The 25,998-nt window shown below is 45.7% G+C and overlaps 1 protein-coding gene across 8 annotated transcripts in view; it reads left to right on the top strand.

The window, feature by feature from the left end:
* The first annotated feature begins 575 nt into the window (after positions 1-575).
* The window catches only part of SBNO1 (strawberry notch homolog 1), a 74,288-nt gene continuing 48,865 nt past the window's right edge, over positions 576-25,998 (top strand). For 2 of the 8 annotated variants that reach the window (XM_063647179.1, XM_063647178.1), the window contains exons 1-5: positions 576-870; positions 14,798-14,929; positions 15,916-16,020; positions 18,488-18,800; positions 22,981-23,081. In XM_063647179.1, coding sequence (XP_063503249.1) covers positions 14,798-14,929; positions 15,916-16,020; positions 18,488-18,800; positions 22,981-23,081 — 651 coding nt within the window. In that variant the 5' untranslated portion in view covers positions 576-870. Of the gene's footprint in view, positions 871-3,505; positions 3,625-14,797; positions 14,930-15,915; positions 16,021-18,487; positions 18,801-22,980; positions 23,082-25,998 lie in introns of all 8 variants that reach the window. The other 6 variants (XM_063647180.1, XM_063647177.1, XM_063647182.1 and 3 more) reach the window with 6 other exon arrangements.

Below are 25,998 nucleotides of genomic sequence, written 5' to 3'. Positions count from 1 at the left end.
GGGTTACTTGTGGTTTCACTGCCAATAAAGCGCTTTGAGCGAGCCTAACAAGCAATGAATATGTAAACATTTTGTTTCTAGGACTAACTAGGTAATGAAGAGATTTTCCAAGTGACAGAAACGCTGCTAGGTAACTTCCTGGGCCGTAGCTCCCCACCCTAACAGGTTCTGAAAATAGCTCCGGGCCCTTCCTACCTGGAGTTTGAAAGCAGGCGCGGGGCGCATGCGCGCGGCCCTCCGTCCGACCTCCCGATAGCCCTGGCACGCGGACCTTCTTCCCGACAGGCCGCGGGGAAAAAAGGGCGGGGAAACGGAATTACCGCGAGCTCTCCGCGAGCGCCGGCGGAAACAGTAGTCACGTGACTCTCCTAGGTGGCCTTCGCCTTCCCCCTCCCCCTTCTCGGAAACCCGGCCCCCTCACCCCTCGCCCACCCCAGAGCCGCGGTAATGGACCGTTTGGGTTCCGGAATTCTCTTGGATCCAACAACTGGTACCGGGCCGAGGAGAGCCGGCGGAGTCCGTTTTTGGCGGCGAAGACTGGGGGGTGGTCAAGATGGGGGGGGGAAATAATCTTCCTTCACCTAGGAGGGAGGTGGGGCGGAGAGGGGCGCAGAGAGGCGGGTGGGGGAGGAGGGAGGAAGTCACGTGAGGGCGCTGCGTGCGCGCGGCGCCTCATCCGTTGCCCCTCCCCCGCCCCTCCTGGCGGGGCGGGGGGGCTGGGGGAGGGGCGTTAAGATGGCGGCGGGGAGGTAGGCAGAGCTGGACGCCGCTGCTGCCGCCGCCACCGCCGCCTCCGCTCCAGTCGCCTCTGGTCCTTCAAACTCGCACCTCCCGGGAGGAGCTGTCCTGGCGCCGGGTCCCGCGGGAAAAGTAAGTCCTTCCCTTGGCCTTTTTCTCCTTCCACACTCCCCCTCCCGGACAGCCTCCCACTCCCACCCTCCTCGGGGGGCCGTGCGGGGCCAGGCTGGGGGGACAGCCACCTCGCCCCGGCTTGGGGCCTCCCTCGCCGCTTGCCGCCCCCCGCGCCCGCGCGCCCCGGGGCCCTCGGAGGCATGGTCCTGACGGCGGCGCCGTTGTACCCGCTTCCTCCGCTCGTCAGCGCCGGGCCCCGCTGTCGCCGCTCGTGGGGCTTTCGGGCTCCGGGAGCCCCGCTGTCCCGGGCCGGAGGCACCCCTCTTAAACCGCGGGGCAGGGTCCGTGCACGCCGGCTCCGCTGGGTTCGCCCCTTTGGCTTCCGCCTCACAACCCGGGGGCTGCGGGTCCGTGGGACCCGCGGGGAAAGTAAGGACTGGATCCTTCCCAAGTCCTCTCTTCTGCCCCAGCATTGCTCCCGGCTCTGGGCGAGGGAGGGAGGCAGGCGACGGGGTCGTCCTTCCTAAATGTGAACCCTACACTGGGGGTCTCCTGCATGCCCCACTCTTGGGGCGGTGGGGAAGCCGCTGGGGGACACGTGCAGGCTCCCTTCACGCCTCTCCAAGCGACTCGCGTAGTTCTGCCTCGGCGGGCGAGCTCACCTCCCAGACCCTAAGAATTACCCATGGAGGGGAACGGCAGTTGGGGATTTGCTTACTTTGAGAGCGTTTGGCATAACGAGCATCCAGAGTTCCCCAAAGCAGTGGATACCGGTGGCTTCCCAGAAGTGGTTTGGGGTCGGTTTAGCCGCTGAGGAGATTTGGATGTTCCTAAACCCTTCTGATTGTTTCTTTCCTGACCCTGGCATCCAGCTCCTCCCCTTCCCACCCCTGCTTTGTGCTTCTGTTTGGTTAATGTTTGCGGACCACTAACTTGATCCTCGCACAGAGAAGCTCTTTTTATGTGCGTGCTCGGTTTACTGTGGGAGGCTTTTGTTTTGGGGAGTCGCTGGTTGAGAAACGTGGGAAAAGAACGGGCCAGAAAATGAGAGACAAATAAAGCAACGTTTTTATCCATTGAATTGCGCAGCCAATTGTAAGTGCACCCGGAAGTTTGTACTGAACACGTGTTGAGGGAAGGTTATAAACTGGTCCCCTTTGACCTTTGAAAGTTGGCTATTATCATTTTATGTTGAGTTAAATGTTTCATATATTCCAGACAGCCAGAATTAGGGATGGAATATGGCTTCTAAAGAGTCAGCCAGGAGGGTACAGAAAGCTGTCATCCGGAGTGCCCTAGCAGGAATTGACTTAACACTTTCAGATAATTCTGCGAGCTGACAGTACAGAGGGATTCTATTTTCCACCATATTTTCTAGCAATCAGAATTGGTTTTCATAAGCGTAGGGAAAGCTATCATCGTTGCACAGAAGATAGCAGAATCTCCTATTGGTGGCTTGAGTGGGACATTAATTTTGCAAGCAAGGGAACATTTTCTCTCATCTTTTAAAGAAGTTGTTTCCAAAATTTTTCCGATGGGAGACGACTTTACTTTTTTCCTCTGGCTTCTGCTTTTTATCTTCCATTCCAACTTATTCCATATAATTGCGTTTGGAATATTTATGCTGTTTTTTAATTTTTGAGACAGAATCCCACTCTGTTGCTCAAGCTGGAGTGCAGTGACGTGATCATAGCTCACTGCAGCTTGAACTCCTGAGTTCAAGTGATCGTCCCACTTCAGCCTCCGGAGTAGCTGGGACTACAGATGTGCACTACTACAGCAGCTAATTTATTTTTATTTTTTTGTAGAGAGGCAGGGGTCTCACCATGTTGGGAGGCAGCTACTGGCCTCAAGCAATCTTCTGGCCTCCGCTTCCCGAAATGGTGGGATTACAGGCATGAACCATTGTGCCTGGCCCCTTCAGAATCTTTTTTTTTTTGAGACGGAGTCTTGCTCTGTTGGCCAGGCTGGAGTGCAGTGGTATGAACTCGGCTCACTGCAACCTCTGCCTCCCGGGTTCAAGCGATTCTCCTGCCTCAGTCTCCCTAGTAGCTGGGATTGCAGGCCTGCGCCACCACACCCGGCTACTTTTTTTATATATTTGGCAGAAAGGGGTTTCACCATGTTGGCCAGGCTGGTCTCACACTAGTGACCTCAAGTGATCCACTCACCTCTGTCTCCCAGAGTGCTGGAATTACAGCCGTGAGCCACCGCCCTTGGCCCCCCGTCAGAATCTTTTTTTTGAGGTGGAGTCTCGCTCTGTCGCCCAGGCGGGAGTGCGGTGTCATAACCTTGGCTCACTGCATTCCTCCACCTCCTGGGTTAAAACGGTTATTCTGCTTCAGCCTCCCAAGTATCTGGGACTACAGGCGCGTGCCACCATGCCCGGCTAATTTTCGTATTTTTAGTAGACACGGGGTTTCACCATATTGGACAGGCTGGTCTCGAACTCCTGACCTGGTGATCCGCCTGCCTCGGCCTCCCAAAGTGCAGGGATTACAGGTGTGAGCCACCGCGCCCGGCCTCAGAATCTTAAATAAAACCTCAGTTTAGTTGCTGAAGGGGAGACACTGAGTTAGTGGCCTACTATTTATTCATTCATTGAATGCGGTTATATGTCAGACAATTTTTTTTTTTTTTTTTTTTTTTTTAGACTGTCTCGCTCTGTCACCAGGCTGGAGTGCAGTGGGGTGATCCCAGCTCACTGCAACCTCCCACTCCTTGGTTCAAGTGATTCTCCTGCCTCAGCCTCCTGAGTAGCTGGGATTACAGGTACACGCCACCACGCCCAGCTAATTTTTGTATTTTTATTTATTTATTTATATATTTTTTGAGATGGAGTTTCGCTCTTGTTGCCTGGGCTGGAGTGCAATGGTGTGATCTCGGCTCACCGCAACCTCCGCCTCCCGGGTTCAAGCGATTCTCCTGCCTCAGCCTCCTGAGTAGCTGGGATTACAGGCATGAGCCACCACGCCTGGTTAACTTTGTATTTTTAGTAGAGACGGGGTTTCTGCATGTTGATCAGGCTGTTCTTGAACTCCCGACCTGAGATAATCCACCCACCTCCGCCTCCTGAAGTACTGGGATTACAGGCGTGAGCCACTATGCCCAGCCTTTTTTTTATTTTTTATTTTTTTGAGACGGAGTCTCGCTCTGTTGCCCAGGCTGGAGTGCGGTGGTGTGATCTCTGCTCACTGCAACCTCCACCTCCCAGGTTCAAGCGATTCTCCTCCCTTAGCCTCCCAAGTAGCTGGGCTTATGGGTGTGTGCCACCACGCCTGGCTAATTTTTGTATTTTTAGCAGAGACGAGGTTTTACCATTTTGGCCAGGATGGTTTCAATCTCTTGATCTCATGATCCGCCTGCCTCGGCCTTCCAAAGTGCTGGGATTGTAGGCGTGAGCCACTGCGCCCAGCCAATTTTTGTATTTTTAATAGGACGGGGCTTCAACATGTTGGCCAGGATGGTCTCGATCTCCTGACCTCGTGATCTGCCCGCCTTGGCCTCCCAAAGTGCTGGGATTACACGTGTGAGCCACTGTGCCCAACCTGTAGGTTTTAAGTGCCTTACTGAAAGTACTGTTTAAAAAGGGGCAGCATGCAGATTCATTTTATGCTTTAAAAAGTGGTTTGCCTCGGCCGAGCTCGGTGGTGCACGCCTGTAATCCCAGCACTTTGGGTGGCCAAGGCTGGTGGATCACGAGGTCAGGAGATCCAGACCATCCTGGCTAACACGATGAAACCCCTGTCTACTAAAAATACAAAAAATTAGCTGGGTGTGGTTGGTGATCCACGCCTATAATCCCAGCTACTCTGGAGGCTTAGGCAGGAGACTCGCTTGAACCCGGGAGGCAGAGGTTGCAGTGAGCCGAGATTGTGCCACTGCATTCCAGCCTTGGCAACACAGCGAGACTCCGTCTCAAAAGAAAAAAAAAAGTGGTTTGCCTTAGAGTTTAGCTACAGATATGTTTAGGCATTTCTTAGCATCTAAATTGAGCTTCGATTTGTGACTTGCCACCTGTGAAGATGGAGAACACTCAGGACTAGTCCTACTGAGTAACCTCACATTTCATGAGGCTCTGTAGGTTCCCATGTGTTGCCTTGCTAAAGTTGGTGTAAAGATACTTTTTTTTTTTTTTGAGATGGTGTTTCACTCTTGTCACCCAGGCTGGAGTGCAATGGTGCAACCTTGGCTCACCTGCAAGCTCCGCCTCCCAGGTTCAAGCGATTCTCCTGCCTCAGCCTCCCAAGTAGCTGGGATTAACGGGCCCACCACCATGCCTGGCTAATTTTTTTGTGTGTTTTTAGTAGAGACAGGGTTTCATCATGTTGGCCAGGCTGGTCTCGAACTCCTGACCTCAGGTGACCAACCAGCTTGGCCTCCCAAACTGCTGGGATTACAGGGTTGAGCTACCATGCCTGGCCAAAGATAATTTTTAAGAGTAATTACTTTAGCATTAAATACCAATTAATAACTATCTAAAATGATATAATCCTAAAGTTTTTGCAGTTGTCTTTGTTTTTATATGCTGATTGACAGATGCAATTTGTTGTGGCTTGAACTCACCAAGTGTTAAGACAACCTTAGGGATACCACTGAAATTTCCTTAAGTGGAAAGGATGGGCTCTTAAAGATCAGGAATTCTCTTTTATGAATAAGATATGGTGTGAAATCTATTAAATTAACTTATTTATTTATTGGGAGGCAATATATAGATTAGAGCCATGCTTTTCAAATATTTTTATTGCATCCCACAGTAAGAAATGTGGTTTACATTGTGACCTAGTATACATATACACATACAACTATATATATATATATATATATATATTTTTTTTTTTTTTTAATTGAGACGGAGCCTCCCTCTGTTGCCCAGTCTGGCGTGCAGGAGTGTGATCTTGGCTCACTGCAACCTCCCCCTCCTGGGTTCAAGTGATTCTCCCACCTCAGCATCTCGAGTAACTGGGATTACAGGTGTATGCCACCACGCCCAGCTAATTTTTTTGTGTATTTAGTAGAGACATATATGTATATGTTGGCCAGGCTGGTCTCGAACTCCTGGCTTCAAGTGATCTCATCTTGGCTTCCCAAAGTGCTGGGATTACAGGTGTGAGCCACCGCACTCGGCCTATACTGAGATATTTTAAAATGCTGATACAGTAGGCTGGGCGCGGTGGCTCACGCCTGTAATCCCAGCACTTTGGGAGTCCGAGGCAGGCTGATCACGGGGAGATGGAGACCATCCTGGCTAACACGGTGAAACCCTGTCTGTACTAAAAGTACAAAAAAATTAGCCGGGTGTGGTGGCGGGCGCCTGTAGTTCCAGCTACTCGGGAGGCTGAGGCAGGAGAATCGCTTGAACCTGGGAGGCAGAGCTTCCAGTGAGCCAAGATCTCGCCTCTGCACTCCAGCCTGGATGACAGAGCAAGACTCCATCTCAAAAAACAAAACAAAACAAAAAAAACCTGATACACTAAATTGATTTGACAACCTGCTAATGTGTTGTGATCAGTAGTTTGAAAAGTACTGGAACAGGGTTGGGAGTACAGGATCTTGGAGTGACGTGGTGTCGGACCTTCTGAATTTGTTTTCTATTCCAAGCTCAACTTTGTTGTTACTTTGTTGTAGTTGTATTTCGTTTTTCCTTTTTTTTTTTTTGAGATGGAGTCTCGTTCTGTCGCCCAGGCTGGAGTGCAGTGGCGCGATCTCGGCTCACTGCAAGCTCCGCCTCCCGGGTTCACGCCATTCTCCTGCCTCAGCCTCCCGAGTAGCTGCGACTACAGGCGCCTGTCACCGCGCCCGGCTGATTTTTTTTGTATTTTTAGTAGAGACAGGGTTTCACTGTGGTCTCGATCTGCTGACCTCGTGATCCATCCGCCTCGGCCTCCCAAAGTGCTGGGATTACAGGCGTGAGCTACTGCGCCCGGCCTGTATTTCATTTTTCTAAGCCTTAGTTTATTAACTGTGACAAAGGGATAGTGGGTAGCATTTGATACTCATGGGTTATCTTGAAGGTTAAAAGAAAAAAACCCACCCATATATAGGTTGAGTGTCCCTAATCTGAAGATTCAAAATCTGAAATGTTCAAAATCTGAAACTTTCAGCACTGACATGATGCCACAAGTGGGAAATTCCACTCTTGACCTCATGTGAGTGATCACAGTCCAAAATGCAGTCAAAACTTTGTTTCATGCACATGTTAAGGTACTGTATAAAATTATCTTCAGGCTATGTGTATCAGGTGTATATGAAACATAAGTGTATTTTGTGTTTAGACTTGGGTCCAGTCTCTAAGATATCTCATTATGTATGTACAGGTATCCAAAATCCAAAAAACCCTGAGTCACTTCTGGTTCCAAGTTTCAGATACAGGAAACTCAGCCTGTAGTGAGAATCAAGACAATTGACCATCTGAATTTGACTAGTGATAATCAAGAAAGTTGTTTAATTCCCCCCAACTCAATTATTTGTGTATTACTTTTGTAAAGGACTTTTGTGGCTTTGTATATAATTTGCACATTCCTTTGTAAATATCTTCTTCCTATAGGTTTTGCAGTGGGGGGTACTTTACCAAGCAAGGTCCTATGAAGGGTAGGTGTTGAAAAGTACAGACTGCATTCTTTGTTGTTGTTCTTTTGTTTGTTTTTGAGATGGAGTCTCCTCTTTTGCCAGGTTGGAGTGCAGTGGCACGACCTCGGCTCACTGTAACCTCCACTTTCCGGGTTCAAGGTATTCTCCTGCCTCAGCCTCCCGAGTAGCTGGGACTACAGGCACCCGCCACCATGCCCAGCTAGTTTTTGTATTTTTAGTAGAGATGGGGTTTCATCATATTGGCCAGGATGATCTCAATCTGTTGACCTCGTGATCCGCCTGCCTCAGCCTACCAAGGTGCTAGGGTTACAGGTGTGAGCCACCATGCCTGGCTGTTTGTTGTTTTGAGACGGAGTCCCACTCTGTCGCCCATGCTGGAGTGCAGTGGTGCAGTCGTGGCTCACTGTAACCTTCACCCACTGGGTTCCGGTGATTCTCCTGCCTCAGCCTCTGGAGTAGCTGGGATTACAGGCGCGCCACCATGCCCGGCTAATTTTTGTATTTTTAGTAGAGATGGGGTTTCACCATGTTGACCAGGCTGGTCAGGTCTCGAACTCCTGACCTCGAGTGATCTGCCTGCCTCCGCCTCCCAGAGTACTGGAATTACAGGCATGAGCCACCGTGCTCAGCCCAGATTACATTCTTTTAGGTAAAGGAAATTCTTGTAAACTAACTTCTTTGTAATTGCTGTTTCTCCTGATGTTCTTACGTGTTTACTGCACACAGTAGACACTTAATATTTGTTGATGAACTGTATCTCTAACTGGATCATTATCTTAAAATTCTTAAACTAAATGTCAGTCATATCACAGCTGCATAAAAACACAGATAAAGCTGAATCTCGAATCAGACATGCTTAGCACTCTAAGCAGAAAAAAATCCTTTTTGTTATTAGCTAAGGTGAAGATATTTGCTAAGTGATAGTATCCGTGCACATTTAAAAATGTCCACCAGTTTATTCTAAATTTAGTAACTGATTGGTCAAGTTGGATGTGTAGCAGTAACACTTTTAGATAAAAAGGGACTAGTATATATAATTAATATGGGCAGGGCACGGTGGCTCACGCCTGTAATCCCAACACTGTGGGAGGCCAAGGCGGATGGATCACTTGAGGTCAGGAGTTTGAGACCAGCCTTGCCAACATGGTAAAACCCCGTGTCTACTAAAAATACAAAAAAATTAGCTGAGTGTCGGGGCACGTGCCTGTAATACCAGCTACTCTGGAGTCTGAGGCAGGAGAATCGCTTGAACCCGGCGGGGGCGGATTCAAGGTTGCAGTGAGCTGAGATCGTGCCATTGCACTCCAGCTTGGGTGACAGAACGAGACTCCATCTCAAAAAAACAAACAAAAAAACCCAAAGACTAGTATGAAAGTTAATTATTTAATGGATTGCTAACAAAGTTTGTATTCTGGGGAATAAAGTGCTGAATCAGTGATGTGGGAGTAAACATCTTTTTTGGAGGAAATACTAATATATATAAAAATGATAGTAGCTAGCTAGTAGCTAACATTTACTCCAGGTAGTATCACATTTACTTCACACAGCAATCCTATGAAGGAAGTTCTATTTGTATTATTTTAAGATGAGGAAACTGAGTCAGAGAGGTTGTCACTTGACCGTATCATACTACTAGTGGGCAGTGCAGCCAGTATTTGAACCTAGGTATTTTGTCTGACTCCATAATCTCCTCAGCCACTGTGGTGTGCTACTGCTGTTGTGGACATATCTCTCATGTCTGCTCAGAGCTGTAGAGATTGGTTTTAGGTCTGAGCAAGAGGAACCTTGTCCCCCTTGGTAACTTTCTCTGTTGGTATTCTGAATGGGAACTATATCCTTCCATTCTTCTGGTTGGCTATTATTTCTCAGTATTCTCTTCCTGCCGAAACTAGCTCTTAGTTTTTCTCTACTGCTGTGTCTTTGTGTCTTACTTATCATAGAAGTTTTCGTAGGCGTACTGTTTTGAAATAGGTCATGTTTTCAAATGCATTTGTTTATTTTTCATTTTTTGGGACAGGGTCTCACTCTGTCACCCAGCCTGGAAAGCAGTGCCATGAACATGCCTCACTGCGGCTTCGACCTACTAGGCTCAAGGGATCCTCTTGCCTCAGCCTTCCAAGTAGCTGGGACCACAGGCGCATGTCACTGCACCCAGCTAATTTTTTGAGGTTTGTTTTTATTTTTTGTTGGAGATGGAGTCTCGCTCTGTCGCCCAGGCTGGAGTGCAGTGCTGCGATCTTGGCTCACTGCAACCTCCGCCTCCCGGGTTCAAGCGATTCTCCTGCCTCAGCCTCCTGAGAAGCTGGGATTACAGGTGCCCACCACTATGCCCGGCTATTTTTTGTATTTTTAGAGGAGACAGGGTTTTACCACGTTGGCCAGGATGGTCTCAAACTCATGACCTCAGGGGAGCCACCGCGCCCAGCTTTTTTTTATTTTTATAATTTTTTTTTTTATTTTTAAGAAACAGGGTCTCAGCTGGGCATGGTGGCTTATGCCTGTAATCCCAGCACTTTGGGAGGCCCAGGCGGGCGGATCACGAGATCAGTAGATCGAGACCATCCTGGCCAACGTGGTGAAACCCTGTCTCTACTAAAAATACAAAAATTAGCTGGGTGAGGTGGCGTGGGCCTGTAGTTTCAGCCACTTGGGAGGCTGAGGCAGGAGAATTGCTTGAACCTGGGAGGCGGAGGGTGCAGTGAGCTGAGATCGCGCCACTGCACTCCAGCCTGGGCGACAGAGCAAGACTTTGTCTCAAAAAAAGAAAAAGAAATAGGGTCTCCCTTTGTTGCCCAGGCTGGTTTCAAACTTATGGGCTGAAGTGATCCTCCTTCCTTAGCCTCCCAAAGTGCTGGGATTATAGGTGTGAGTCACTGCACCCAGCTTTCAAATGTATTTATGATAAAAATTGAACTCTTTTTTTGTCCATTGTTTGAGAGAGAGACCTTCCGTGGTTAGTAACTTGGGTTTGTTAGGCTGCTCCATGGTAAATGTCATCTGAGGTCTATGAATTCCTTTGTAGACACACTAACACAGTTCTCTTGTACCTAACAGTATTTAGCATTTATATGGTGCTTTGTGGCTTCAAAGTGAAAATGTTTTTCCTCCTATGAACAGATCTTATTTGTAAAATGAGGAGGAGATTGGCTGATACAAGTTTTTAAGGGCTCTCTCAGCTTGAGCACCAAAATTCTGTGAGTCTATAATAGTTTCTGAATAGAAATATGATTACATACTAAGGATTTTGCCTAATGGAGTTAGAGAATGGGATAGATGTTCTCTCTCTATCCCCTTTCCCTCCTTCACCCTGCAAAAAAAGAACAAATAGAGAATTTGTGTCCGTTTGGCTGAGAAATTATCCCTAGTATTCCATTTATGTGTAAGATATATATTAGGATTAAAATCTCTTTCATTAGTAGCTTGTAAAAGACAATGTCTTTTACAGACATTGTTATTCCCAGGTCATTCATCAGATTAGAGGGTCTTAAATTGTTACTTATTTTAATTGACAGTAAAAATTGTCTATATGGTGTATAATAGGTTTTAGTATATACAAGTATACATTGTGGAATGGCTAAGTCAAATTGTGATTCCTATGAGTGAGTTCTAAGCTGGTCACTGATAATGTTATTTATAACCATTGCTATCTTTCTTACATGAACATCAAAAAGTTTCTCAGTAAAATTTTTTTGTACTTAAATGCTCATGTTAAGAAAACATATTTCAGAAAGCTCTCATGAACTGAATAATACTTTGCAGTGAATATGCATTTCATTGATTAATGGCATCTCTACACTTTTGAATATTATTAGATGGGGCTTGGTGTATAGCTCATGGACTGATGGATCCCGTGGCCTGCAGGGGCTCTGTGGTCTGTAGTTTTGGAAGTCACTGGATTAAAACAATGTACTTCTGTTTCAAATGTAAATAAATCATTTCCAGTATTTATTTTAAAGAGATGACATTTTGATAGTCTCCTGAGTTCTATTAATTTGGGTCAAGATTATCTGTAGCCGGTGGGCCAAGACCCTATTTTGGTCTTAATGAAGTATTTTATGGATTTAAAATGTTAAAAGCATTGATTTAGAGCTCTAGGTACTTTTTCGTATTATGCAGTAGGGTAATTTGTAAAAGTATGGTCAAATACGTCTATATTTGAAAAATTAGTTAACTTGGTCTTTTTTTTAATCAAAAGTCATCAAACAACTTTATTTGAAATCTATATTGGGACATTTCTCCTGTTTCCTCTGTCATTCAGTTCCTTCATGTTATTTATATCTTGGTGTCTAATACTTTATTCCCCCTCCAATTTTAATCTCAATCTGGCGTTTATTCTGAAATAAAATAATGAAACATCGTAGTTTACCAACATCAACTTTACCTACTTATTGGAAAGAAAACTTCATGGACTTTGGGAGTTTGAACCATCTAGTTTCTAATCTTCTGCCACGTCCTGCGTGAGTGAACTTCGGTAGATGATTTAAGTTTTCTGACCCTCAGTTTCAGCTCTTAAATTATGTTACCTATCTCACTCAGGGTTGTTTTGGGCTTGAGTATGGTAATGTTTATGAAGAATTTAACACGGTGCTAGGCTTGTTTCCTTCCTTCCTCACTCCCTGCCCAAAATGGTTTTCTTCCTCAGGTTGCTTTTCCTTTTTCTGGAAAATTCTGGAGAAATCTCCTTTGGGAGGCTGGGCGTGGTGGTGCACGCCTGTAATCTTAGCACTATGGGAGGCTGAGGCGGGCGGATTGCCTGAGCCCAGGAGTTTGAGACCAGCCTGGGCAACAGGGTGAAACCCCGTCTCTACTAAAATACGAAAAAATAGCCAGGCGTGGTGGCAGGTGGCTGTAGTCCCAGCTACTGGGGAGGCTGAGGCAGGAGAATTGCTTGAACCTGGAAGGTGGAGGTTGTGGTGAGCCGAGATCGCGCCACTGCACTCCAGCCTGGGCGACAGAGCGAGACTCCGTCTCCAAAAATCTCCTTTGGGGTGTCTGTTTTTTCTCTCACCCTTCTACACAGTGGTCTGCCCTCTGTTTCATTCTGGGTATCTGGTTTTCACCTTAAACTCACTCATGTTTCCATTAGAACATCTGTCTAAATGATACACAAACGTAGGTGACATAGACGCAGTAGAGGATTTCTTTGTTAAATGCTTTCATCTGAAACAGTTCTTACATGCTAGAAGTCATGCTCAGGCCGGGCACAGTGGCTCACAGCCTGTAATCCCAGCACTTTGGAAGGCCAAGGTGGGTGGTTCACCTGAGGTCAGGAGTTTGAGACCAGCCTGGCCAACATTGTGAAACACTGTCTCTACTAAATACAAAAATTAACCAGGTGTGTTGGTGGGCGCTACTTGGGAGGGTGAGGCAGGAGCATCAGCCGGGGAGGCAGGGGTTGCAGTGAACCGAGACCGCGCCATTGTACTCCACCTTGGGCAACAAGAGCGAAACTGCGTAGTCATGCTCATCGTGCTCTTGGCTAATGCCATTTTTGTAGGACATCATGAAACACTGACAGTTTTATCACAGTCTGAGAACAAATAGACTAGCTGAAAATTAGTATATTTATGTAACATGAAATTAGTTTTCTGAGAAGAGTACAGATTTTTCATAAGTATGTTTGTATATGTAAATCGGTTATTTCAGAGAAATTAATGAGAAAAGTTAAAATTTAGAAATCTCTTTTTCCCCCCTATAAAATGGGTAAAAATCCATGGCAGCAGAATAGTCTGGCCCGTGAGATTATAGTTGGAAAAACCTCCAAACTAAAATCTGTCTACTTGCTTTAAATTGGCTTTAGCCTCCCACCCCGGCAAACTCCATAGAACTCATCCTTCAGGTCTTCCGGGCTCAACGTTTATTTTTTATTTTCTCTTGGCCTGACTCTAACCATTCATCAGCTCATACTTTTTCTCTGACGTGCTTCATATTCTCGCTTCCATTCTGAGTTTTTATTTAAGCTAAATCTGTTGGATTTAGCTCCCTACGTATCTTGGATTCCATTTCCCCTTCTTTCTCTCTGCCCCATACAGTTATAATACATCTCTCTCCTGGTCAGTTATGTCAGTTTCCCAAGATGTCTTTCTGCTCCTGGTCTTCTGCTCCCTCTTAGTTTGTTTCCACATTGCTGTTGAGTAATCCTTCAATTTTTTTCTTTCTTTACTGAGTTGAGTTGGGGGTCTTACTCTGTAGCCCAGGCTGGAGTGTAGTGGTGCAATCACAGCTCCCTGCAGTCTCCAACTCCTGGGCTCAAGCGATCCTCCCAAGTAGCTGGGACTACAGGCATGCACCAGCACACTTGGCTAATTAAAAAAATTTTTTTGTAGATATGGGGTCTCTAGGCAGGTCTTGAACTCCTGGCCTCAAACTAACCTCCTGCACCTCCACTTTGGTGCTGGGATTACAGACTTGAGCCACAGTGCCCAGACAAGTAATCTTTCTAAATCACAAATCTGCTGTGTCAAGTAGTCCTCAATTGGAAAACTTGTTAGTAATCCCTGTTTCCCACAGGAGCAAGTGAACTCTCTAGCATGGTGTACAAGGCTGTAGGTGATACCTTCATCTCTTGCCATTTCCTGCCTGAGCCCCATACGTCTGTTCTGAGCTTCCATACCCTTGTTGAATTAACTCCAGAGGTTTTCTTTTCTTTTTTTTTTTTTTTTGAGATGGAGTCTCGCTCTGTCACCCAGGCTGGAGTGCAGTGGCACAATCTTGGCTCACTGCAACCTCCACTTCTTGGTTCAAGTGGTTTTTCCTGCCTCAGCCTCCAGAGAAGCTGGGATTACAGGCACCCGCCACCACATGTGGCTAATTTTTGTATTTTTAGTAGAGGCAAGGTTTCACCATTTTGGCCGAGCTGGTCTCAGACTTCTGAACTCAGGTGATCCAGCTGGCTTTGCCTCCCAGCGTGCTGGGATTACAGGTGTGGGCCACTGTACCTGGCCTCCAGCCATAGTTTTTAAAGTGTATCAAATTCTTTCATGCCTCCATGTTTTGAATGCGTAGTCCAGAGGATCCTTGTCCACCTGATGATTCCCTGATGCTCTGCTGCATTGTCATTTTTATAACATCTCTGCTTCCACAAAGTTCATTATTTCCTTCTCTGTTCCCATAGCCTTTTGTAGACATGTATTTGTGCTATGATTTATGTACTTCTCTATCCTTTCTATTTTAGAGTGAGCTTGGGATCCAAGACTATTTCTCTTTTATCCTCTTTTCCTGACACATGGCAGGTTCTTCATTAATATTGAATGAATGGGTCTAGTAGAGATTGTTGAATTGTTTATATTTAGAGGGGAGTTAATATTTGTCACTTTTTGTTTTTTATGTTAATATTTAATATTTCATTTTAAAGATGGTGGAACCAGGGCAAGATTTACTGCTTGCTGCTCTGAGTGAGAGTGGAATTAGTCCGAATGACCTCTTTGATATTGATGGTGGAGATGCAGGGCTTGCAACTCCAATGCCTACCCCGTCAGTTCAGCAGGTAAGAGTTTTCCAAAGCCTCTCTTTGTTAGTGATTTCCGCTTACAGTATTTTTTTTTTTTAAGATAGTCTCACTCTGTGGCCCAGGCTGGGGTGCAGTGGTGCAGTCATGGCTTACCGAAGCCTCAACCTCCCAGGCTCAAGCCATCCTTCTGCCTCAGCCCCCCAAGTAGCTGGGACTATAGGCACGTGCCACCACATCCCGCTAATTTTTTGTCTTTTTCGTAGAGACAGGGTTTGCCATGTTGCCCAGGCTGGTCTTGAACTCCTGAGCTCAAGCGATTGCCCACCTCGGCCTCCCAAAGTGTTGGGATTATAGGTGCGAGCCAAGCTTAACCCAATTTTAAATATACATGTGAAGCTTTAATTTTAAATACATGCGTTAATTTTTTTTTTTTTTTTTTTGAGATGGAGTCTTGCTCTGTCACCCAGGCTGGAGTGCAGTGGTGCAATCTCGGCTCACTGCAACCTCTGCCTCCTGGGTTCAAAATTCTCTTGCCTCAGCCTCCTGAGTAGTTGGGATTATAGGCATGGGCCACCACGCCTGGCTAATTTTTGTATTTTTAGTAGAGATGGGGTTTCACCATGTTGTTCAGGCTGGTCTCGAACTCCTGACCTTGTGATCCACCTGCCTCGGCCTCCCAGAGTGCTAGGATTACAGGCGTGAGCCACCGCGCCTGGCCAAACCCAGCTAATTTTTGTACTTTAGTAGAGATGGGGTTTCACCATGTTGGCCAAGCTGGTCTCAAACTCCTGACCTCATGAGCCACCACGCCCGGCCTACAAAAATGTTTTAAAAAAGGAATTGTTAGTACAGTTTTGTGGAAATGTTGTGCTTGCAAAGATTGTTACATTATATCTGCTGTTAGTGATTTCAACGTCAGTTTGAATGTTAAGCTTGATATTTTTTAGTAAATGCAAATCTTGTCCTTGAAACAGAATTTACTGCTGTCCTTTATTTTTGGTCTGATGTTGTTTTCTCTCCAGTCAGTGCCATTTAGTGCATTAGAACTAGGTTTGGAGACCGAAGCAGGAGTTCCTGTTAAACAAGAACCAGAGACTGTACCTACTCCAGCACTATTAAATGTGAGGGTAAGAATGATTTAGATTTGTCGTTACTTCTAAAATAGTTTAGAACTGTAGTGAGAAAACATGGCCAGGTGTGGCGGTTCGCACCTGTAATCTCAGCACTTTGAGAGGCTGAGGTAGGAGGATTGCTTGAGCCGAGGAATTCAAGACCAGCTTGAGCAAAATGGCAAGACCCCATCTCTGTAAAAGAAGAAATGGGCTGGGCACAGTGGCTCATGCCTGTAATCCTGGCACTTTGGGAGGCCAAGGTGGGTGGATCACTTGAGGTCAGGAGTTCAAGACCAGCCTGGCCAACATGGTGAAACTCCATCTCTCTCTCTATTAAAAATACAAAAATTAGCTTGGTGTGGTGGTGCACGCCTATAGTCATAGATACTTGGGAGGCTGAGGCAGGAGAATCTCTTGAACCCAGGAAGTGGAGGAGGTTGCAGTGAGCAGAGACCAAGCCACTGCACTCCAGCCTGGGCGACAGAGCGAGACTTCATCTCAAAAAACATTTAAAAAGAGGCCGGGCATGGTGGCTCACGCCTGTAATCTCAACACTTTTGGAGGCCGGGGAGGGTGGATCACGAGGTCAGGATATCGAGACGAGACCATCCTGGCTAACATGGTGAAACCCCGTCTCTACTAAAAATACAAAAAAATTAGCTGGCTGTGGTGGCAGGCGCCTGTAGTCCCAGCTACTCGGGAGGCTGAGGCAGGAGAATGGCATGTAGAGCTTGCAGTGAGCCGAGATGGGGCCACTGCACTCCAGCCTGGGTGACAGAGCAAGACTCTGTCTCAGAAAAAAAAAAGGATAATTAATAAAAAATAAAAAACTTTTTAGTGTGAAATAGTTTTCTCTCTCTAGTTCTGCTTTTTGCCACTTTCCCAATATCCTACCCTTACCTCCTACTTTGCGACACATTTCTTTCATTCTTGTTTCTTTCTTTTTTTTTTTTTTTTTTTTTTTTTTGAGACGGAGACTTGTTTTGTCGCCCAGGCTGGAGTGCAATGGCACCATCTCAGCTCACTGCAACCTCTGCCTCCTGGGTTCAAGCAATTCTTCTGCCTTAGCCTCCCGAGCAGCCGGGACTATAGGCGCCCACCACCATGCCTGGCTAATTTTTGTATCTTTAGTGTAGAGACAGGGTTTTACCATGTTGGCCAGGCTAGTCTTGAGCTCCTGACCTCAGGTAATGTGCCCATCTCAGCGTCCCAAAGTGCTGGGATTACAGGTGTGAGCCACCACTCCCAGCCCCACAAAGATATTTTTTAAAACAGATTTGTATGTGAAGATATATAACACGTTTGTTCATGACAAGTCAAAATACTGAAAAAAGTTGTAAATAGTAGAGTTTATTTTATGTATTTTTTTTTTTAATTATTATTATTTTGAGACAGTCTTGCTCTGTCGCCCAGGCTGGAGTGCAGTGGCGCGATCTCGGCTCACTGCAACCTCTGCCTCCCGGGTTCAGGCCATTCTCCTGCCTCAGCGTCCGGAGTAGCTGGGACTACAGGCGTCCGCCACCACGCCCGGCTAATTTTTTGTATTTTTAGAAGAGACGGGTTTTCATCATGTTAGCCAGGATGGTCTCGATCTCCTGACCTCGTGATCCGCCCACCTCGGCCTCCGAAAGTGCTGGGATTACAGGCGTGAGCCGCCGCGCCTGGCCAATAGTAGACTCTTTATTAAAGACTCATTATTAATAAGGAGTCGTGGAGAAATAGCAAATAGTGTTGAGGAGGAAAAAAGTGAAAATGTCATCAATGAAGGCATTAGAAACTTTCTGTTACTAGTCTTTTGGGGAGGTTGGGGTGGGAGGGGCCTTGCTATTTTGCCAAGGCTGGTCTTAAAATCAAGTGAACCTCGTGTCACCCTCCCAATTAGCTGGAAATGCAGGTGCACACCACTGTGCCTGGCTTAGTCCTGTTATTTTTGGTTTGTGTGGGATAGTTCCATTTTATGCTTGCCATCCCTGACAGTTATAGAAAGGGTTATATTACAACTATACCTTCTTTTCATCAAAGTTGTCCGTTTAACTTGGTAATTTGTAGCTAATCAAATCAGAAATGAAGTACTAATATTTAGGCAAGGCTGGGCACAGTGGCTTACGCCTGTAATCCCAGCACTTTGGGAGGTTGAGGTGGGAGAATGGCATGAGCCCAGGAGTTTGAGACCAACCTGAGCAACATAGTGAGACTCTTATCTCTAAAAAAAATTTGCCGGGCATGGTGGTGTGTACCTGTAGTCCCAGCTACTTGAGAGGTTGAGGTGCAAGAATCACTTGAGCCCAGTTGGGCAAGGCTGCAGTGAGCTATGATCACACTTCAGCCTGGGTGACAGAATGAGACTGTGTTTCAAAGAAAAAAAAAAAACAATGATAAAAGTGCATTTTAGATTTTTAGTTGTCCTTCCAGGTTTGTGGATATAAGCTTCATTAGAGAATAAAGCATTTTTCAGTGGTGTGTTTTTTTGTTTTCTATCTAGCAGCAGCCTCCATCTACTACAACATTTGTGCTGAATCAAATAAATCATCTTCCACCCTTGGGATCTACAATTGTAATGACTAAAACACCACCTGTAACAACCAACAGGCAAACCATCACTTTAACTAAGTTTATCCAGACTACTGCAAGCACACGCCCGTCAGTCTCAGCACCAACAGTACGAAATGCCATGACCTCTGCACCTTCAAAAGACCAAGTTCAGCTGAAGGATCTACTGAAAAATAATAGTCTTAATGAACTGATGAAACTAAAGCCTCCTGCTAATATTGCTCAGCCAGTAGCAACAGCAGCTAGTAAGTCTGTTTTCAATAGTATCAACTTTCTCTCTCTGGTAAGCTATGTCAGCATGTTTTTTTAAACGATTTGCTTGGGTTTTTAAAGAACTGGCCATAAAAGGGTGTTATCTGCATTATTTTGTGTACTTTACAGTCTTTAACACAATTTAAGGGAAGCAAAAGTTTAGATGCCTTGGGTAGGTTGTTTAGCTTTGAAATGTAATTTCTGGGATTATCAGGTAGCTACATTAGCAACATGAAATCTTACCAATTTTATATATTATAGGTAGTCAGTTAACATTTTTCTTAATCCTTTACAAATCAGCACATCTTAGCTATTTACCTATGACTCATCTATGGATCTTGTTTGAAAGCAGAATCTGATTCTCAGTAGAGCCCACAATTCTGCATTTCTTTTTTCTTTTTTTGAGACGGATTTTCAGTCTGTCACCCAGACTGGAGTGCAGTGGTGCGATCTCCGCTCACTGCAGCTTTCGTCTCCTGGGTTCAGGCGATTCTCCTGCCTCAGCCTTCCAAGTAGCTGGAATTACAGGCGCGTGCCACCACACCCAGTTAATTTTTGTATTTTTAATAGAGACGGGGTTTCACTATGTTGGCCAGGCTGGTCTCGAACTCCTGAGCTCGGGCAGTCTGCCCACCTTAGCCTTCCAAAGTGTTGTTGGGATTACAGGCGTGAGTACCATGCCTGGCCTGCTTGTGTTTTTATGAAATAGAGGGCTAAGAGCATTCTAAAAGAATGGGCGGTAAGTGTTTATAGGAAGATGTAGAACTTTGTCTTAAGTGACAGATGTAATTAAAATTTTCAGATCAGCTGGTTTTTATGTTTGGGTCTATACCATTGTGTCCTTGTGGCTGTAGTTTTTTGGTTTTTGGTTTTTGTTTTTTGGTTTTCCTCTCAAGGTCATTGTCCTGAACTGACTGCAACCTGGCAGTGAGATGCAAGTTGAGAAATCATTTTAACTGTCTTAGGACTGATTCCATTTTCTGCCGTGGAGTGCAGCACTGTGACCTTGACCTGGCTGAGGTGCAGGGCAGTTTCTGGAATCACTCGCGAGGGACTTGGGGATGGTCGACAGTTGGTGGAAGATGCTTCTCGTTACGGTCTTTGGATTTAATGAGGAAGCCTGCTTCTTATATGAGTGGCTTTCTGAGCATTGTACTCCTCACATCAGCATATGCCATCATAACTTAAAGGAGTGGATGTATGCCATTGTGAGGGAAGAATTTAGAGAACAAAACAGAAAACAGGATGGATTTGGAGCTGACTGAACAAGATATCTAGTACAGTAAATTCTCCCACATTTAAGGTAGTGATTTTTAAAAGACAAATGCAGACATTTATAAGGCTGCACAGCAAGACTATCCTTGTATGGAAGCCTGAGAAACTGTCAAGCTAGATCAGGACTAAGAAACAAAGATGGGCCGGGCGTGGTGGCTCATGCCTGTAATCCCAGCACATTTGGAGCCCGAGGTGGGTGGATCACGAGGTCAGGAGTTCAAGACTAGCCTGGCCAAGATGGTGAAACCCCACCTCTACTAAAAATACGAAAATTAGCCGGGCATGATGATGGGCGCCTGTAATTCCAGCTACTTGGGAGGCTGAGGCAGGGAATTGCTTGAACCCAGGAGGCAGAGGTTGCAGCGAGCTGAGATGGCGCCACTGCACTCCAGCCTGGGCGACAGAGCAAGACTCCATCTCAAAAAAAAAAAAAGATGGTAAGTGAATGCTGAAGACAAGCAAAGTTTTTTGTTGTAGGAGATGGTCCTCTTTTTACTGAAGGGGAAAAACGTTGAAAATATGAAACTGCAGAAAGCAGAAAGCAAGGTGTTGCATGTTCTCCTTATCTGTTGGTTGTTGCCCCTTTGGGTTCTAACCTGTCACTTTTTCTCTGTCTTAAAACTAGGAGCTGATCACTGGCTCTTTCACAGTTATAATAAAACCATGCCCCCAAATATCATCTCTGTTCTAGTTTCCTTGTTTTGTTAATACTTTATTTTTATTTATTTATCTTTTTGTGAGATGGAGTCTCATTCCATCGCCCAGGCTGGAGTGCAATGGCGCGATCTCGGCTCCCTGCAACCCCTGCCTCTTGAATTCAAGTGATTCTCCTGCTTCAGCCTCCCAAATAGCTGGGATTACAGGCATGAGCCACCAAGCCCGGCTATTTTTAGTAGAGACGGGGTTTCACCGTGTTGGCCATGCTGGTCTTGAACTCCTGACCTCAAGTGATCAGCCCACCTCGGCCTCCCAAAGTTCTGGGATTACAGGCGTGAGCACCTGGCCTGTTAATACTTTAATTAGTTGTACTCGTTTTGGAGTCCAAGTGATAGCCCTCCCAAATACTCTTCATCTTTTGCTAGAATAGATGAAATGCTGATCAGCTCTCCTGGTGTTAGCACTCTCTTCCCTAAAGGCAGTGATTTCCACACCTCTATCTCAAGAATTCCAGGTACTGTGAGGACTTCAGGGATTCTTGGAGGCTGAAGGCTGGTTCCAGGGGTTCTGGACTGGATACCTCCCACCCCTATTCGGTCAAGCAGCTCTGCTGATTGATAAGTGGATTCTGAGATTTTATTGCTATACTTAAAAGAGTTTGAAAACCAGTGGTATAGAAGAAAGTTCGTTGTTTAGATCTTTACTCTGGGAGCAGGAGGAAGTGAGGAGTTCCCAAATTGATTTTTCTCCTTCTAGAAATAATTATTTTGCCTTGAAAATTAGTAAGTACCACCAGATCACATGAAATTGATTCTGTTTGGGTGATAACCCCAGGTTTTGGGTTTTTTTGTTTTTTTTCTTTTTTGAGACAGAGTCTTGCTCTGTCGCCCAGGCTGGAGTGCAGTGGCATGATCTTGGCTCAGTGCAGGCTCCGCCTCCTGGTTTCATGCCATTCTCCTGCCTCAGCCTCCCTAGTAGCTGCGACTACAGGCGCCTGCCACCACGCCCGGCTAATTTTATTTTATTTATTTTTTTATTTTAATTAATTAATTAATTTTTTTTTTTTTTTTGAGACAGAGTTTTGCTCTTGTTGCCCAGGCTGGAATTCAATGACGCAATCTCAGCTCACTGCAACCTCCGCCTCCTGGGTTCAAGCAGTTCTCTGCCTCAGTCTCCCGAGTAGCTGGGATTATGAGCATGTGCCACCATGCCCGGCTAATTTTGTATTTTTAGTAGAGACAGGGCCTCCTCAGCCTCCCAAAGTGCTGGGATTACAGGCGTGAGCCACTGCGCCGGCCTTGTTTATTTTTAATGAGTCAAATGAAGTGTCTCAAAGTAATACTGGCTTTTGGGTATCTTTCAGATAAATAATTTTCAAGCTTCCCTTGCACACGTTCCTTTTGAGTTACTTGTTTTCTAAAGTTAATTCTTTACTTCGATAAAGACACATGGGTTTGCATGTTTTCATACCTGTGCTTAATTTAAATTAGTAATAGAGGCCAGGTGCGATGGCTCATGCCTGTAATCCCAGCACTTTGGGATGCCAAAGTGGGCAGATCACCTGAGGTTGGGAGTTCAAGACCAGCCTGACCAACATGGAGAAACCCCATTTCTACTTAAAAAAAAAAAATAGAAAATTAGGCGGGCATGGTGGCACATTCCTGTAATCCCAGCTACTTGGGGGTCTGAGGCAGGAGAATCGCTTGAACTCGGGAGGAGGAGGTTGCAGTCAGCTGAGATTGCGCCAGTGCACTCCATCCTGGGCAACAAGAGTGAAACTCCAAAAATAAATAAATTAAAAAAAATAAATTAGTTATAGGCAGATTGACATTCTTTGGGTTTTGAAATGTGTAAACTTCTGGGTTTTTTATTTTTATTTTTTTAGACAAAGTCTTGTTCTGTCACCCAGGCTGAAGTGCAGTGGCGCAATCTCGGCTCATTTCAACCTCCACCTCCCAGGTTCAAGCAATTCTCTGCCTCAGTCTCCCGAGTAGCTGGGATTACAGGCGCCCGCCACCACGCCCAGCTTGTTTCTGTAATTTTAGTAGAGACGGGGTTTCACAGTCTTGGCCAGGCTGGTCTTGAACTCCTGACCTTGTAATCCACCCGCCTTGGTATCCCAAAAATGCTGGGATTACAGGCGTGAGCCACCGCACCAGCCTTAAACTTCTGGATTTTTAAATAACAGGAAAATAAGTTCAGAATTTTCTTCTAAATGTAATTTGACTTCTTCCTCCTCAGCTGATGTAAGCAATGGTACAGTAAAGAAAGAGTCTTCTAATAAAGAAGGAGCTAGAATGTGGATAAACGACATGAAGATGAGGAGTTTTTCCCCAACCATGGTGAGTTTCAAATAACCGTGTCTTTATTTTTGTGTAGTATGAGAGTGTACTCAACTAAAAGTGTCCTATATGGAACAACCTTCAGAAAGCTGTTTTTGGATTGGGAAGAAGCTATACAGGCATGTAAATTAATGGATGCACTTCAACCTTGCTGGAATAATACAGATAACTAACCAGGGTGGTTAAAACTTGCAGATTTGATGGAGTGTGGCACTAACATGCAGTACTGATATCTTACTGTTAAAAATCTCATCTGAGCAGAAAAAAAGACAATGTGGGGTTAACGAAAAGTATTTAATAACTCTGTTCATTTTAGGACCGAACTTGAAAGCTCATAAGGCACTGACAGATCATATAATGGTCTGGTTATGAGTAATTCTTTTTTTAGAGACAGAGTCTCACTCTGTCACCCAGGCTGGAGTGCAGTGGTGCTATCTTGGCTCACTGTAACCTCCGCCTCCCGGGTTCAAGTGATTCTCCCACCTCAGCCTCTCAAGTAGCTGAGATTACAGGCATGTGCCACCACGCCTGGCTAATTTTTGTATTTTTGGTAGAAATGGGGTTTCACCATGTTGGCCAGGCTGGTCTCGAACTCCTGACCTCAGATAATCCGCCTGCCTCAGCCTCCGAAAGTGCTGAGATTACAGGCGTGAGCTACTGCACCCAGCCTGGTTATAATTCTTAACATTTTGAAAATGCTGTATGCTTTGGATCCATTGATTCCATACATTTATTTAATAAATTCTCCATGTATAACATTGTTAATATGTAGTAGGTTTCTACAAGAGGTATATTTATTACATGATTCTCCCTTCAGTAAAAAAAATTTGACAACCATCTGGATTAAGTAGTAATAATGAAAAGTACATCAAACGGTATGCAATGTGCTACTCACAATAAAGGTTAAGAATTTGGAGGAAGAGGTGACCTTCATGAACTCTAGTGGCCTGGTGGACTTTATGGAGGAGGAATAATGGAGCTTGGGTTTTGAGTATGGCGAGACTTTGAGGTTGGATATTAGGAAGGGCGCTAAAGGATTAATAGGCACAGAAGAGGTAGTGACTATGTGCTTTGGTGAAAATAAGCCAGGAAGCTTAGCTTGTAGAAAGAAGTGGGAATAGTAGGTCTGGGCTCCATGGAGGGTCCTGAATTGAGGTTTTTGTTGTTGTTGTTGTTGTTGTTGTTTTTGAGATGGAGTCTTGCTCTGTTGACCAGGCTGGAGTGTAGTGGTGCGATCTTGGCTCACTGCAACCTCTGCCTCCCAGGTTCAAGCGATTCTTCTGCCTCAGCTTCCTGAGTAGCTGGGATTACAGGTGCCCGCCACCAGGCCTGGCTAATTTTTGTGTTTTTAGTAGAGATGGGGTTTTACCACTTTGGCCAGGCTGGTCTCGAATGCCTGACCTCAAGTGATCCCTCCAGCTCGTCCTCCCAAAGTGCTGGGAGGCCAAGGTGCCCTGCGCTGAATTGAGTTTGAAGGACTTTGGACTTAGTCCAGCACCATTGAGCCAGTAGACATGGAGGGACCTGTTAGTGATTCAGGAGAAGTTGGGGTGCAGGCTGAGTAAAGGGGTAGGGAAGACAGATTCGGGATGAGTAGGAGTAGGCAAAAGAGAGAGGTTGAAAAGTTGGTTAACCTAAGGGGTGGAAGCAAGAAGGAGTACTAGAGACCTTGCAGAGGGAATTGGAAAACGGAAAGGGGAAAAGAAAAAAGAGATGACTGTACATAACGATATCAAAAGAATTTTGGGACTTGGTTCTGGAATATGGAATTGGAGACAGTGCAGCAAACTGTAGCTGAGGTTTTGAATGGGAACCAGGAGAACAATAGTGCTACTGGCTGTACCCAGTTTACTTAGTGATTGTCTACCAACAGCACTTGGAAGGTGATTTTTGGAAACTAAGAATGCATATTTCTTCAAGAAATGTTTTATGTGGTTCTCACATTTCCATTTCAGTCCGTTATATACCAAAAGTTTTTTATTGTCTTAGCAGTTAGGGAACATCTCAGAGAGACTGCAAACTGATAGCCCATCAACCAAACTAGTCAACCAGTGTGTGTGTGTGTGTTTTTAGACAGTGTCTTGCTGTCACCCAGGCTGGAGGGCAGTGGCGCGATCTCAGCTCACTGCAACCACTGCCTCCCAGGTTCAAGTGATTCTCCTGCCTCAGCCTCCCAAGCAGCTGGGATTACAGGCATCCCCCCCTCCCTCCCCACCACACCCAGATAATTTTTGTATCTTTTATTTTATTTATTTATTTTGAGATGGAGTCTCGCTCTGTCACAGGCTGGAGTGCATTGGTGCAGTCTTGGCTCACTGCAACCTCCTCTTCCCGGGTTCAAGCAATTCTCTTCCTCAGCCTCCCAAGTAGCTGGGATTACAGGCGTCTGCCACTACGCCCTGCTAATTTTTTTTTGTATTTTTTAGTAGAGATGGGGTATCACCATTTTGGCCAGGCTGGTCTTGAACTCCTGACCTCGTGATTCACCCGCCTCGGCCTCCCAAAGTGCTGGGATTTCAGGCATGAGCCACCGCGCCTGGCCTGTATTTTTTAGTAGAGACGGGGTTTTGCCATGTTGGCCAGGCTGGTCTTGAACTCCTGACCTCAGATGATCCGCCCACCTCTGCTGCCCAAATGCTGGGATTACAGGCGTGAGCCACCACGCCTGGCCGACAAATGTGTTTTGTTTGGCCTTCATGGTATTTTGAAGAATTTTGAATTTGTTTGCTGACATATACAAATCCTGATTTCCCGGTTATTTTGAAAAATGGGAGTACCTGACAACCTCAGGCCCACGTTCCCCATCTAGTAAGATTTGCCCAGCATTGTGTAGTGAACATCTACATGGTGTGTTGGGCAAACATTTCTCAGGTACCATGGTCTCCCTCACCCGAGTTATCTCTTTGACCTAAATTTG

Source organism: Pongo pygmaeus, chromosome 10, assembly GCF_028885625.2.
Source record: "Pongo pygmaeus isolate AG05252 chromosome 10, NHGRI_mPonPyg2-v2.0_pri, whole genome shotgun sequence".
Classification (NCBI taxonomy): Eukaryota; Metazoa; Chordata; class Mammalia; order Primates; family Hominidae; genus Pongo; species Pongo pygmaeus.
The sequence above is the reverse complement of the archived record's forward strand: the minus strand, read 5'-3'. Positions and strand labels throughout refer to the sequence as shown.